This window comes from Maylandia zebra, linkage group LG13 (assembly GCF_041146795.1).
Source record: "Maylandia zebra isolate NMK-2024a linkage group LG13, Mzebra_GT3a, whole genome shotgun sequence".
NCBI lineage: Eukaryota > Metazoa > Chordata > Actinopteri > Cichliformes > Cichlidae > Maylandia > Maylandia zebra.
In genome coordinates, this window is record NC_135179.1 from 25,588,116 (window position 1) to 25,603,671 (window position 15,556).

The 15,556-nt window shown below is 41.7% G+C and overlaps 1 protein-coding gene across 1 annotated transcript in view; it reads right to left on the reverse strand.

Annotated features, from left to right (window-relative positions):
* Window positions 1-888: 888 nt before the first annotated feature.
* The window catches only part of wdr11 (WD repeat domain 11), a 61,275-nt gene continuing 46,607 nt past the window's right edge, over window positions 889-15,556 (reverse strand). Inside the window, exons 21-29 of the mRNA XM_076891867.1 lie at window positions 14,558-14,620; window positions 14,175-14,240; window positions 11,645-11,834; window positions 8,824-8,919; window positions 8,104-8,269; window positions 7,736-7,833; window positions 5,048-5,193; window positions 4,495-4,577; window positions 889-3,044 (exon numbers count right to left, since the gene is read on the reverse strand). Coding sequence (XP_076747982.1) covers window positions 2,845-3,044; window positions 4,495-4,577; window positions 5,048-5,193; window positions 7,736-7,833; window positions 8,104-8,269; window positions 8,824-8,919; window positions 11,645-11,834; window positions 14,175-14,240; window positions 14,558-14,620 — 1,108 coding nt within the window. The 3' untranslated portion in view covers window positions 889-2,844. The remainder of the gene's footprint in view (window positions 3,045-4,494; window positions 4,578-5,047; window positions 5,194-7,735; window positions 7,834-8,103; window positions 8,270-8,823; window positions 8,920-11,644; window positions 11,835-14,174; window positions 14,241-14,557; window positions 14,621-15,556) is intronic.

Below are 15,556 nucleotides of genomic sequence, written 5' to 3' on the forward strand. Positions count from 1 at the left end.
GAGGAACAGCAAGAGTGCTGCATATGATTGATCTGTAGCTGGCTGCTAATTCTTGCAGTATGTGCATAAAACAGTGGAGGCGGGTAATTTCCAGTGCTCCTCACGGCTCCGGTTGCTAACAACCCCTTAATATTGTGTCAGCTGAAACGGCTTTGAATTTTATTTAGAGGAAAATGGGGATCCAAGAGGTGAAAGCTAAGCAGCAGACGGAAACAAGTCTTTCAGGAAATTAGTGGAGATGGGGAGCAGCAAGAACATGAGTTGGCATGAGTTTATTCTGGTGAAAGAAGAGCGAGGGAGAGCATGTAAAGTGGAAACTGGGAGTTTGGGGTAAGCTGGGGTGGCAGCCTATGTAGAAAGCAGTGGAACAGCAAAGAAAAGCTGCTGCGAGGCCCCGCATACTGATGACCTGGCTGTAACGGCTGGATCGGCTCTCCGGCAGTTATTCATTAGGCCATTAAAAGGAGCACAACCAAGGCGCTTGTGTGGCCCCTCTGTTCCAGACTGTTTTTCTTCCCTTTGTGTTCTGGGCTGTGTGCGGGACAGAGAGAAAAAGCAGAATACACGTCAATGAATAAATCTGCGACGAAGAAAAGAGTGAAAACGGTTAGACCTGGACACAGAGCTGAAGCCAGCTGTTGGCCCTCCTTGTGAGCAGAAAGGGAGTAATTAATCGCGGAAGTGGCTGAAACAGGAACTAATTAACTTTTAGGACAGCTTGATGAATGAACGAACGCTCAAATTCAATCTACCTGGGTTGAAATTAAACGAGGAAAATTAAAAGGAACACTGGCTATAATGGATCTCTACAGAAACCAGTCACCCTGCCTCCTGAGGGATTAAAGCGCCCTCTTGTGTCTTCAGATCTGTAGCAACACACAGAAAACATGGAAGTTAATATCGATTTTATTGCCATCCATATATATATATATACACACATACATTTCTACTCTCTTGCAATATCTATATAACTTAAAGCATTAGGGTCACCGTGTAAACCGTGATCAAAGAACAATGAGGGAGAGGAGAGGGGCCACTAAACTTTGACACCATTACAATCATTTCTTACAAAATATACTGCTAAAGGCACGTCTCCCATCTACATGCCTCAATTTTCAACTATTTTATTTTGTTGAGTTCATCTACATATAAAGAAAAGCAGCAAGTGTTAATCAAACCAGTGCCCGATCACAAATGGGCAGTACAGTACACGCTGCTTCCACAATACCTTTACGACTGGAAGAAGATGACACAGCTTCGGGTCAGCTACATCATAACGTTGTCTGTTGGATTGTGCGACTCTACGGGATCCTACAGCACGTTATGGGGAGGCCGTGTGAAAATTGATATACAGGAAAAACATGCAGTCCCCCCCCCCCCTAAAATAGGACTGGGTTGCCATAGTGACACAGCCTGGGGTTTACTGTAACACAGGAGAGAAAACGGCACTGACGTGTTTATGAAACACAGTAACGCACTACAAGGTCCCGTGGATGAAGTTGCTGAACATAAAGCAAATTAAACACACAGTCACTAAAATCTTTGCATTGTTGCGCACATTTCGTTTTGTTTTTTTATGATCAGGACATTTTTACCATGTAACGAGGTGAAAGCAAAGCAAAGGAAAGCTGGCGGCGTCTCAGCCAGTGTGTCGGGTTCTGTGATTGTGATGAGCAACAGCAGAAGCAGCACAGAGTATTTGTGTAAATGATCCAGAGGTCTGAATAAAAGGAGTTTTGACAGCTCTTCTTGTGACACACATACACACTAGAGAACAACTTCACTACACAAACATCAAAGTACACATGTTGCAACGTATCCTCACAATTCTCCGTTAAAAATAGAAAAGATTTTAAAAATCCATTTGGATTATTGGATTGGATTAACAAACAACCCTCTGCACACTCTAATTAAATGGTGCTCAATCCCTCAGGTGGCTGCGGTCAGACTCCTCTGTCCTTGGCATCAAGGGAGATAATATACTAATAAGTGTCTAATAAGTGCAGGGTGGGCTGGCTGTGCAATTTTACTGCCATCCAACTATTACAGCTGCAGAGGCGCGTGCAGCAAGAGCAGCAGCAGCAGCAGGCTTTGGTCAATTACTTATAAAGCACCACCACCTGCTGCAGAAACCCCTCCCCCAGTGTGCTGTGTGCCTGTCTACAGCAACATTACTGTACATTTCCAAGACAGTCAGGCAAGTTTTCAATCAAAATTATGCAGCTTTTTGGTTATATCAAATGCAAAACAAACAAAACAATTGGGAATGTGTCACGTCATTTGAAAATGGACTGTCACTTTAATGACACTTTCAAATGATTTGCATTTTTCAAAACAGGAATAGAGAACCTGTAACTTGGAGAATAAATGAATTCTGCCACTTTCAATTTCAGCAAACTAAAGGCAAATTGAACATGCAGAGCTACAGCAGTTCTCGGAAATTAATACAGGCACGGAAAATAAGGCTTAACAAGTAAACTGTAAAAAAGAAAAAATCCTTTGAATTTATCAATCAATCTACCAAAACATATACAGATTTTTGGGGGATAAAGGTAAACAAGGGAAGTGTTTCTTTTGGGGCTGATACATACAGACAGAGCACAGACACAATGGTCTCACCAAACATGACGACATTTCAGTCTGATTACTGTCACAGACAAACCCACTGACTCAACATCAAATTAAACTCCTCATATTGATGTGAAGATGACGATCATGATGACGATCATAATGCTCCTGGATGCTTTGAACTGTTAACTAACTGAAGTTAGCCGTTCAGTCTAACTCTCGATAAACACCAAAGAGCGGGCTGTCCGTCGTCTTCTCAATCTTCCGTCTTCGAGGTCACTCTTTGCTCTCCAGGCCCAGCTCGACGACCTCTTCGCCGAGAATGGCTTCCGGTATACCTCCCTCTCCTTGAAAAAGCTCCTCCATCAGCTGCTCCCCAGCGCTGCCAGCCCGCGACGCCCACAGAGCAGCACCCTCCCGCAGGCCCAGCGTGCGCAGCAGCCGCGCGTATTCCAGAAATGCAGCTTCGATAAGTTTATGTGCATAGTGAGTTAAGGAGATGCCACAGCAGAGCGACTTGAAACTTTTACATACTGGCATCTCATCTATAGAAGTTCAAGAAAGATTAATCAAGTGTTGGTCTAATTATATCACTGAACCAAATCCAAAAAGGTAACAAATAAAACAAAAGCGTTTAACTAGAGAATAACACAATAAATGCAGGCGCTCAGCTCAGTGATACTGTTAGCTTCCTGCCAGTGCAAAGTGTGCATTACATTTAAAGACACTTTGAGTGCTCATGTGGAGTACAAAAGCTATATATAAGAACCAGTCCAAAGCAGACCACCCTGTGTGAGCATGCACTTGGCGACAGTGGGAAAGAAAAACTCCCTTTTAACCCCTGGCAGAAAAAGGCTCAGGGTGGTCCATCTGCTGCTTATGTGGTTTCCTGACATCCTAAGGACCTGCCAGCATCAGGGTGATAGAAAGGATGGAGCTGAGGGTTTCTATGGTTACCTTTTTTACTACCGTTTGTGTTTCCCTGCTCAAAATGTTTTTTTAGACCAAAAATAAGATCTAAGCTTCTTGAAAGGAAGATTGGTTGGTGCACTGCACTGATTTCAGCTACAGTAGGATGACTGCATTCACCCTCTTGCACATTGTACATTTGGCTTATGTGATTACTAAATTTACAAAGATTAATTGGTCTCTCTCAAACACACACACACACACTTGCTCTTTTGTGTGGGCCTAACTTCTAGGCAGTGTTGGCTCATGTACTCACAAAGTCTGAAAAATAGAGATATTTTTACTAAAAAGCTGTTTGACGTTATTGTCACTTCTCCAACAAAAACCTGCGCTCGAAGAGAGCCTGGCTTGATCTGGTCCTCATGAATCATAACTCGCTTTGTGGTTAAAACACAGAGTAAACACAGCTTTGACAAGACAAACAGATATCTTATTACACAGCAGAGATTTCTAGATGAAATATTGCTTTTAGGTGAATGTCAGATTCTTTTTCTTCTCTCACAACATACTCAGCCGTGTATTAGATAAAATAGAGATTGTGCAGCACTGTGCGCATTAAAAATGTGGCTGATAAAAAGAAGGGTTTGGTAGGACAGATGTAGACATAAATTCTTGTTAAGGGTTACAGGTTATCTCAGTTGAGTCACAGAGGAGCAGGGGAACACTACAGGATACCATACTACTTGAGTTAGATGGTAAATATATTTAAATCTTACAGATAAGAAGTATGTGCCAAAACTGTGCCCATAGATGGTGATATACAATAAGCTTTCAAAGTTTAGGTTGAAAAAGTTTTCCAACTGTTCTCTGTGATCACAGTGTGTTACTGGCTAATGGGAAAATGTGAAATAGAGCTTGATGTGCTCTGCAGAGCATCTAAATTGACCTTCACTGTGAAGCTGCCTACTATCAGGTGCATACTTGTAACGTGTAACAATAATGGGTTTTCAAAAAGGATATTGGACGAGTCGTTGGCCTCCATCACCCCATACTTCAGACAGGCTTCGATGAAGAGGGCGGCACGATCAAAGTGTCTCATGCTGTCCGGGAGATGGAAGGAAGAAAAGAAAGATACAGAGAGAAGGAGGTGAGAGGGACCATCAGAAACCAGCATCGTCCCTGCCTTGATGCCTGTGTTCCTACAGAATACATCAACCTTGTCGTCCTCATGTCTCTCTAATTCTCTCTGAGAGCTTTTTGCTGCCAGAAGCATCTCGGAGCATGAGCTGTTAAGGAGGGGGGACCGGTATTCTCAGAGGAGATCGATGCTGAGGTAAGAGACACAGGTACAGCCCACACCCTACACTGTGGTTTGTCCTTCAGTGTAATCAGGACGAAAAGGACTGTGAAAGTGCAACGTCTTAGAACAAAAAACTTTAGTGCAAGAAAGGGAATCTCATTTTCGAGAAGAAAAAGTGAGCTAATATATTTATACATCCATGTATTTTATTACAGGGGATAATTACAAGAGTCTTATCTTCCCATTTCTGAATCTATAGCTTGTTCCTACCTGTGGAGCATCTCTCCTACTTTGTAAAAGCAGCCCAGTGAAAGCAGCACCAGAATGGCTTTGGATTTATGGTTGACCTGTGGGGAGCAGAGGTGTTCTGCCCAGCGCTTCAGCACATCTGAGCTCTCTGCTGGGTTCAGACGCACCTGGAAGCAAACGCGATACGCAAAGGCATGAATTATTGTTCTTAGTTGGAGGTTTGTCACTCTTCTGCTAAAACACACTGCGTGCACAATTATTAGTCAACAAAATATAAATTTTAGTAGTGAACAACTACAGCACTCTTGGTAAATCCAAAATGTTGATGATATATGTGAGAATTGTCCTGTATAAAAATCAGGATCTTCTGAAAAGACGCAGACCTTTTCCTGTATGCTGCTTCAAGAAAGTGTCTTCTAAAAACTAGCAGTCTGTTTGGGAGTTGAGTTTGAGGCCATCTTCAACCCGAAACGATACATTAGCTCATCTTTAATAATACCAGCTCATATCAGTACCCTACCTCCAGCCCCACCTGATGTCTGCTTCAAAGTGGAGTTTAGAGTATTTAATGACATATGTCTGAATACAGACAGTGGAAAAATGTCAGTCTTAGTTTTGCTGGATCTCAGTGCAGCATTTGATACAGTTGACCACAACATATTACTCAAACGACGGGAAAACTGGGCAGGTTTTTCAGGAACTGTACTAAACTGGTTCAAAACATACGTAGAAAACAGGAAATACTTTGTATCAATAGGTAACTTCACATCTGAGCAGACAAGTATCACATGTGGAGTTCCCCAAGGTTCCATCTTGGGACCCCTTCTGTTTAACATTTACATGCTCCCATTGGCACAGATTATAAAGAACAACAAAATAAACTATCATAGCTATGCAGATGACACACAAATATATATCACAATGTCACCAGGAGACCGTGGCCCTGTACAGGCTCTTGGTAAATGCACTGAGGAAATCAATGACTGGTTGTGCCACAATTTTCTCCAGCTAAACAAAAACAAAACTGAGATAATAGTCTTTGGTGCCAAAGGAAAACGATTACAGGTCACCAGAGAACTTCAATCTATACATCTAAAAACCACAAACCAGGCGAGAAATTTGGGTGTAGTGATGGATGCAGACCTAAACTTAGAAAAACACATTAAGACAATAACAAAATCAGCTTACTTTCACCTCAAGAATATATCAAGGATAAAAGATCTGATGTCTCAACAGGACCTGGAAAAACTAGTCCATGCATTCATCTTTAGTAGGCTTGATTACTGTAACAGCATCTTTACAGGTCTACCTAAAAAAATCAGTCAGACAACTACAGCTCATTCAGAACTCTGCTGCTCGAGTCCTCACTAAGACCAAAAAAGTGGACCACATCAGTCCAGCTCTGAGGTCTTTACACTGGCTGCCTGTCCGTCAGAGGATAGACTTTAAAGTTCTGATGCTGGTCTATAAAGCTCTGAATGGTTTAGGACCAAAATACATCAGTGACCTCCTGACCCAGTATCAACCTTCCAGATCCCTCAGGTCATCTGGATCCGGTATTTTATCAGTTCCCAGAGTCAGAACCAGACACGGAGAAGCTGCATTCAGCTTTTATGCTCCATATATCTGGAACAAACTCCCAGAAAGCCTCAGATCAGCTGAAACACTCAGTTTATTTAAATCCAGGTTGAAGACTCACCTGTTCTCAGCTGCATTTGAATAAAGCACCAAATCCACACTTTTAAGCTTAAATTTCAAATTTTAATCAAACTTAAATCATGCTTTTCATTGTCTTTGTTTTTTTAATGTCTCTGTAAAGCACTTTGTTGTTGAATTGTGCTATATAAATAAACTTGCCTTGCCTAGAGCCGGTTACCGATCCATCCAAAGGCCCGTCTGTGTGGCCTGACAACAGTCCCTTCCATCTGATCTTTAGATATTTTCTGGCACAGTACTGAGGTATTAATTTATGTGTCTTGTTCATTGGTGGTCGGGTTCAGCCTGTGGCTGTGTCTCTGAGCACTGAACACCTTGCACTGCAGGTAGGCTGCCTTCTAGAATATGGCAGCGCTGCAGAATAAGGGATTCCTAACAGCTTTATGTCTGAGTCTTCTCAAATCTTTGGCAGTTAATTTGACTCTTTTTTCCCTCAACACGTATCTTGTCTGCGTGTTGACTATTTACAACAATAAGTTTAGTTCTGTCATCATGCCCTAATATTGTAACAATTTTTGCATCTCCTTGAAAGATTATTTTAAAAATAAGTTTTGCCCTTCAAAGTCAGTTAAATATCTTTTTGTGCCCATTTTGCACGAGGAAAAGAAGCTGATATAGATTGCTGATCTCCTTAGACCAGACCCTCCTTCATTACACACATCACCTGATATGCTTCAATCCAATAAGTCATTCAAGTTTATAAAGCTTATAGCTGGAAAATATGCATAAAAACAACGATAAGGTCAAAATGTTTGCCTAATAACTGTGCACACAGTCTATGTTTGTATAAAAGTCTAGGGGAGCATAAATATGTGACCACTACGAGAGTTCCCTGATGTGCAACAGCTAACAGGAAAACAAACTTCAGAGAATAAATCGTGGCGCCATAAGCGTCACACATCCACAACTCACATGCCCACAGATTTACACTATCCAAACATTACTCAGTATCTGATCTTCATCCTGCTGATGGATCCCGTCATGCTGAGTTACCTTAGCCAGCCATGCGGCTCGGTTCCACTCCCCGTAGGTCTGCAAGTAGCGGCAAGCATCTGCTGCCTTGTCAATCAAACACAACAGCTGAACTCCCTCTGATAAACAGCAGAAGATTGACAAGTCATACACACGTGTGAGACATCATAGCTATCAGTACCAAAGGTGGCCAACTTGGCCCTGAAAGCAGCAGAATGGTTTCATTACACAATGCTGCTATTAGCCAAATTGATAAGATAAGCATTATTTGATTTATTGATTGATTCCAATATAAATCTTTCCAATTTAAATTAAAAATAAAAAGATCCCAGGTGTATGCTATACAAATAAAAATGTTCTTTCTGGTATCAGATATAGAGGAACACTACCTGCAAGCTTGCCATTAGCTATCATATTGGTGGCCACTAGCTTGATTGTAGACTGCGAGGGGCCTGAAGAGGTGATGGTGGTCACTAGGCAGGCCTTGAGTGAATCACAGTAGTAGCTGGGGTTGTCTGCGCTCGTCTCCAACAGTAATTGCACCGCCCGGTCCGTCTGAGAGCAACAACAAAGAGATGAGAGCGTAATTACCGTGGCAGCAGAGAGAAACAAGGCATTAGTGGCTCTGATAGGTAACCACTGTGCACGAGCTGAACAAGACAGAGCTGCGAGGGGAAATTATGTTTATTATCATGCTTTTCATCTGGTGTAGATGAAGGCTGGAGCTCGTGCTGGGGTCAGCACCGACCGGCCTCTGCCTGTCTGCCTGCTGGATAACTGCACCTCCAGCAAACAGCCGGCTGATTGCAGCTTGTGATTAGAAGGAGAGTGGTGACATTGAGAGGTGAAAGAGGTGATGTCAGTCCCCGCAGGCTGTGAAGCTAGGGAGGACAGGAGCAGCGCTGATTTTCTTCACTGCGATATGAACTATTTATGACTATGACATTTTAGCTTGCATGTATGCACAGCTAAGGAGGTGTAGATTTGTGTGGTTTGCAATGGAAAGTGTGGTGCATAGTCTACCAGTTATGCCACATGACAACTCACAGCTATAGTCTCCATGCAGATGCACTTTAACTGTGTAGGCGGTGCGGTGGTGTCATACTTACCTGACCCAGAAGGAGGAGCTGGTCAGCGCATTTCTTAGTGTGTTCATAACTGGAGCGCTTTACTTCCTGCAGGTGAACTCGATCCAGCTGGAACTTCTGTTAAAAAGAAAAACACAAGGAGCAACAACTTAAGGAGTAGTAGGAATAAGTTTTTGCTTTGTGTAACAAGTGCTTCCAGAAATCCATTAAACTTTGTGTCAGAGAGAGACAGAGAGGATATGAGTTAGTACGCATGCATTAATATAGGGAGAAAGTGATGGATTACATGAATACATATACCAGAGATGGAGAGTATAATTATAATGTCTTTAAAAACTTCACAAGTTTCTTGGGTGTCAGTGCTCCCTGTACTGTATTTCATTATTAAGTCTCTGTTTCCCAATTCTTGGTGACAGGAGATCTCATTTTTTCCCTGTCAGATACTTCACTTCAAAGATGAAGTCAGTGGAAGAAATACTCTGTTTGGTTTAGGTTAAGGTGCTCCTGGACAAGACCACACAGGAAACACAACGCACCATCCACTCGCCCACTACTGTGAATTCAACTTGACCTGCTCCATTCTCACATGGGTGAGATCACGCCGACTTTGAGCAGGCTTTAACCTGCCTCATCCCGGTACAAAGTCTGACATTTTTATTCTCATGTGCACCTCCACCATGTAATGTATGGAGAAGTTTAGAGCTGCCTTCTTCATGTCTTTGAGTGGACGGTGACACCTCTTCCATCTGTGGAACAAAGGCTGAATGAGCAGTCTTCACCAGACGCCAGCTTCCCACGTCCAGTTAATGCATCATGCTAACTGTATGTGGGAAGTAAACAAGACTAGTTCTTTGTTCACTGATCACGCAGTGATAGAAACAAAAGGTTTCCACAAAATGATGTCTTTCTAACTGCCTTGTGTGGACGCATCCATCAGTATGTGGTCACTTCTTGGGGACTTTATGGGTCATCTCTGTGGAAGAGATACAGCATGCTATCTTAGGTTCGCCAAACATGACTTTGTGACTTTTTTTTATTTTTACCTACACTCTATGGCTCAGAAAGTCACTCAAACCTGTCAGTGGGAAAATGATGCAGCTGTCATCACTGCAGCTGCTGTTTCAAGGCCATGTCAGCTCTGTGGGAGTCTTGGGGCGTGATGCTATATCCCCATAATGATGTGTAATACTGACTGTACTGACACAAAGGGAGCTGGAGGACATGGAGAAAAATCACTGATGTGTTGGTGAAAATGTCTCCGTGGCTTCCCCGACTCAGTCAAAAATTGTCTCCCTGGGGGAAGGATAGACGTTCAGGTCTTCACTACCCTGGGGGTTCAGTGAAGGTGGCGTTGGATCTGATATATTCTTTAAGGAGGGCAGGGCGTCCCATGCATGTCTCAACAGGCATGTTAAAAGAAATTCTTCAGGTTGGTTTCGCGTGGGCTCAATCTGCTATACTCACTGCAGGCATCGAGATTGTGTGATTGTATGTACTGACTGCACTCTGTTCAATGAGCAAAAGATAGGCAAGAAAAAGAAAAACAGCAGCTGATGGACAAAAGACTGAGTCATCAATTTTCGGGAGAGATAGCAGCATAGTAGATTTCTTTATAAGAATGGCTACGTGCACACATTTATTGAGTCTACATCTACAACAGAGGCTTCTTTTATTGGCTTCGCTTTATTTTGATGAATTCTTCTGCAATTCATAGCTGTGGGTATACTTCCTTGCGGAGATACCAAATGAGTTTAGTAACTTCAGAGCTGTGTGCTCTGTACTGGAGTCCGGGATATTAGTAATTACATGCAGGCTGCTGCCACTGAAGTCGTTTTATGACAACAGGAGCCAAATGCTGCTGCACACTGTCTTGGTAGCTCTTTGAAAGTCCTAACTTTGTGATCACTGCATGGCCCCTCATTAGCAAGCAGCACAACTTTCACAAAAACGGAATGGTGCATAATCCATTAGAAAAAGATGTTAAGACTTTTTAATTGGAACTATACTGAGTGAAATTAGACAGTACATTTGCTTGTTGCTACTTAAAACCTTGAACTGAAAGGTCTGGGGCACTGTTTTCAACTGGCTAAATCGTCTTTTATCAAAAATGGAAAAGGTTTTTTCCTCATTTTACTTTCTCGGGTACACGGAGGTTGGCACAGTGGGGGAAAAAAAACGGTACAGCAGCCAAAAAAAAAAAAAATCCAGAAAATGCTATCTCCACATGCACAGTAAGCCAATTTTTAATTATCTTATGTTTTTCAAACTGTCTCTTTTTTGCAGACTAGAAATTAAGTCAGTTCACAGATACAAAATAGGAAAACGATGGAGACATTTGAAAAATGTTGCTCAGTGTGCTGAAACACGTCTAACTAGTCTGTTAACTGAAGATGAAAAGAGAAGAGTCATATTTATAAAGACCTTGGATGCTGATGCAAGAATGTCTTCAGCAGGATGCTATGCAATCAGACTGCACAAACAAATTAGACATTTTTAAGAGGGCATCAATAAGGGCTTGAATCACTCAGAGGAGAGGAAGGCATGGAGTTGACCTTAAAGGCTTAAAAATGTGGGCGAGAGTAGATCCACAGCGTCATTAGTAACAGAATGCACTGTTTGACCGAGGTGATATTGACACCGTGGACGATAAGGGACAGGCCGTCTGTGTTTGTTTGTGCATAGTCTGGCTTGAGGACATCGACTGTCTTTGGGATGACTCCTGGGGGGATTTTTTTTTTTCCAATGTTGGCTGAAACTTATCTGTCTTTACTTTCTCTGCTCACCAAAGAGACAGCACCAAACACAGGTAAACACTTTCTCCATTTTCTCTTATTATACTGACCTGGAAATAAGAGGTTTCACACAAGACATCGTGGCAGATGTCCAGGTGGCTCTGAGGTGACGGTTGGACTCCTTCGCTTTGGGCCTGACCCTCTGCGGCGGACACAGTTAGCTGACGAGCCTGTGCAAATGACTGGATGTAGTGGGATGCCACCGTCCAGAAGTGAAGGTCTGACTCGTCCCCGAACAGCCTGCAGTTTGCCACAGAAGAACAAAAACGCATCACCTGAGTTCAGTGTTTGTCTCTGGACTAGTCAGATTCTGCAGCCTGAATCATCATGGCACCTGGTTTCCCTACTCGTTTGCTCATTAATGACCACAGTTCCTCCATCATCCAGCCTACGCTTTGTCTGTAAGTGAGCTCTCCTCCTCCTGCTTTACTTTCCTCAGCCTCCTTTAACATATCGGCACAGACACATAGCTGTTGCTAGGTTACCTTATGACATTAACAATGGCATGGAAACTTGAGACAGCCAGATGTAGAGACATAATCGTGAGCTCTCACTGAGAGTGCAGCCAGGGTGTTCAAGGAACAAAAATGATCTTTTAGACTTTCCTGGTAAATCATGGCATTAATAACAGGATGCAAACAGGGGTGGGATGATATGATATTGCCTTTCTTTTCATACTGGCTGCTCTAGATTTGTCAGATGCTCGAGGGAAATGAAGGCTGAAGCAGAGATGAGATGAGAGTTGCTGACACAAGCACAAGTCTCATACTTTTTTTGTGGTGCTTCAGAACTACACTTTACAGTTACAGCAAGTATATGCTCTTTGGCAGTTAATTTAAATGTTTCAAAAACAAAATAATTTGCTTTGCTTGATAATTTTACACCTTCTGGCTCATCTTTCCAATTTGTTCTAAATTAAGTAGTTACATGTTTATAATTATTTTCCTCCACAAATAACTAGAAATCCCTGCTAAAACATCACTTTACAATATAGTAGAAAAATGAGCCCAGCCTTGTGTAATAGCAAAGCTCTCAATAGCAGCCTCATTTCTCTGTTGACGAGTACAATATTTCCTCTACTATTCAAAGCAACAAAAAAGCAAAAACTTTCTTAAAAAACAGCTTTTGGAGGAGAAAGGAAACAAAAACCTTCCTGCAAAAGGTAAAAACTCAATGTAGCACAAGCCAATACATCACTGACAGTCAAGTTAGAAAACCTGTGATCACTGAAACCAGACTGACAATTGACTCTGCAGCATGGCTCCATGAGGAAAAGAAAAAGCCAGGGAAAATGAAATTTGATTGTGAGATTATAAAAAAAAAAAGATGGAAAAGGACACAGGATGATGGGGAGACGGGCCAAAAAAATCAGTTGAAAGAAAGTTACAGCAGTAATCAGAAGGTATTGAACAAGATACAGAGCTGCAGTGGCCGCCTGGCTAAAATGACAGATGGCTACTTGCGCAATCTAGAGCTGAAAAACAAGAGTTTCAGACTAGGCACAATGGAAATTCACGTTTCTCTAGCAACTGACTGCATTTATTTGACTTTTCTAGAAACCATGAAGATAAGCCGGAATACTGAGCGTTATTTGGTCAGACGAGACCAAGACAAGTTTGTTAGATTAGATGAAGAGGCAAGAGCACAAATAGCACTGCAAAAACCTCTGTGAACCGAGAATGCATAGTCCTGAGAGTGATGCACCAAGGTGAGAGAATACGGCTCTTCAAGAGTGCAGAAGGAACCGGGGAGGTGATAATTATAGGAGGCACCATGTATGACTGTGGAGATTATGGAGAACAATACTGGCTGATGAGATCACTTTTCATCTGCAGAAACTGGGCAGGAGAAGAATATTCTAGCATGCTAACAATGCAAAGCATACCACCAAAAAGTCACACAGGAGTTTAGAAAGAAGACACAAGCTATGATCTGGTCAAATGTATCATCATGGGCCACTCTCTGATCTTAAGTGGGCACGATCACTAAAACTACATGATAAATATGTAAAATTACAGAAACGGTACTGGTAGCTGCCCAGATTGTACTGTAATTTTAAAATTATGAAAAAAATGAAAGGAACTCCTGTGTGTTATTTCAAAGATAGAAAGTCGCCCTCTTCATCACCGAGTAGCTGAAATAAGCTCTCTAAAAGATGGCTGCAATATCTTTTAAGATTGGTATCCTCCATCCTGAGAATGTTTAGTCTGTCATACAAAAAATGTGAACATAGATATGAAAAAATATTAAATCCACCCCAAAAAAGCCCAAGGTGCTTTTCTTGCACAATGAGGGCAAATATTCACTGTGCAACTCATGTAAAGTCAGAATTATTATTTTTATTAGAGAATATCATTAAGTTAGTATTATTCTCTATATTAGACAACTTTTTTTCTTGTCCCTTATACTCTGATACTTCTGTTGGAACTCTGTAACCAAGGCTTTTATGAGTCTTTGACATAGATACACTGTCTGAATGTTAACAAAATAACCGCCCCAGGGTACTAGCGAACGCTCACGAACACGGTACAATCTGCGCAGAGACAAACACTGGCAACTTCACACAGAGCTCGAACTCACCGTGAGACGAGGAGGCAGCGCTGCAGAAGACTGAGCTCTGGGTCCTGTAGCACACTCTTCATATCACTGGGGGGCCAATCAGAGACAGACAATCAAAACACAGCCAGGGCCAATTACACTTCTCTAACACAGCAGGCCCAGTGTGGCTGTTCCAGGAGTTTCGTCTTATCTGTCAACCCACAGACTACATGCTCTCTGGGCCCGCTGTCTAAGCACTAAGGAAGGACTTACAGTTTCTAACTGTAAAACAACCCTACATGAACACAAACTGGAATCACATACATGCACTGTTATTTGGTTGTTAGTGTCTGTGCCATTACATTAATATCGAGTTATCACACGAACTTGGCATTAGAGGACAAAGCAACAGTGCAGTAACTCACTTTGATAATGAGTTGAGCTGCTCCTGGATTAGGCCTTTTATCTCATCTTTCTCACTGTAGTCTCTGAAACAGAAGGATCAAAGCAAGTCAAACGGCTCCTTTAACATCTACCTTAAATAGAACCTGACCTGATATTAAATGGAAATCTGAACACTTTTTAAGAGAAGTCGATCTGCGGTGTCAAGCGAAGTCTATTCTAACATTTAAGCTGAGGATGGGTATTGCCTTACACACGCTGCTAATATAGCTGCTTACTTATGATAAGGGAGCTGTGAAGCAGTGAAATACTCAGGGCTCAGTTAAATGGGTTTGTAACTACATCTGGCTTAAATAGTGTCCCTCTGGACGGCCTCTGCTGAATCCCGCGTTGAGCTGTTTACTTGTTTATACTGGTGATTTTTACAGACAGTGTCTGGGTGGTTGACAGAAGCTGTAGTGGTAGATGAAAAAGTAAGAGCCTAATCTTGCAGACATCTTACTTAAAATTAATTACATTTTCGATATTTATATTTTCAGTTCTCATTTTGCAAACTGGGTGAAAATTCTAACAAAGTTTTGTAAACACAGCTACCTATGAAAGAAGATTAGGGCCACTGGGGGGGGAAAGTGTGCTCGACTTTTTTGTTCTTCTTTTCCAGAATTCTGAGAAAAAAAATCTGAATTCTGAGATTAAAGTCAGAATTCAGACTTTTTTCTCAGAATTATTTATTTTTTTAAATTCTGACTTTAATCTCAGATTAGAATTCCGAGGAAAAAAAAAAAAAGGTCCGAATTCAGACTTTTTTCTCAGATTTATTTATTTTTTTAAATTCTGACTTTTTTCTCAGAATTCTGGAAAGGAAGAAAAAAAAAAGTGCCCCTCTTTTTTTTCCCCAGTGGCCCTAATCCTTTTCCATAACTACTTTTTAACTGTTCTTAAAACTATTTTTTGGTTGACAGACATAAAAATCATCCTTCAATGCAAAGTGAAAGTAGATTAAAAATGGATGGTATTACTAA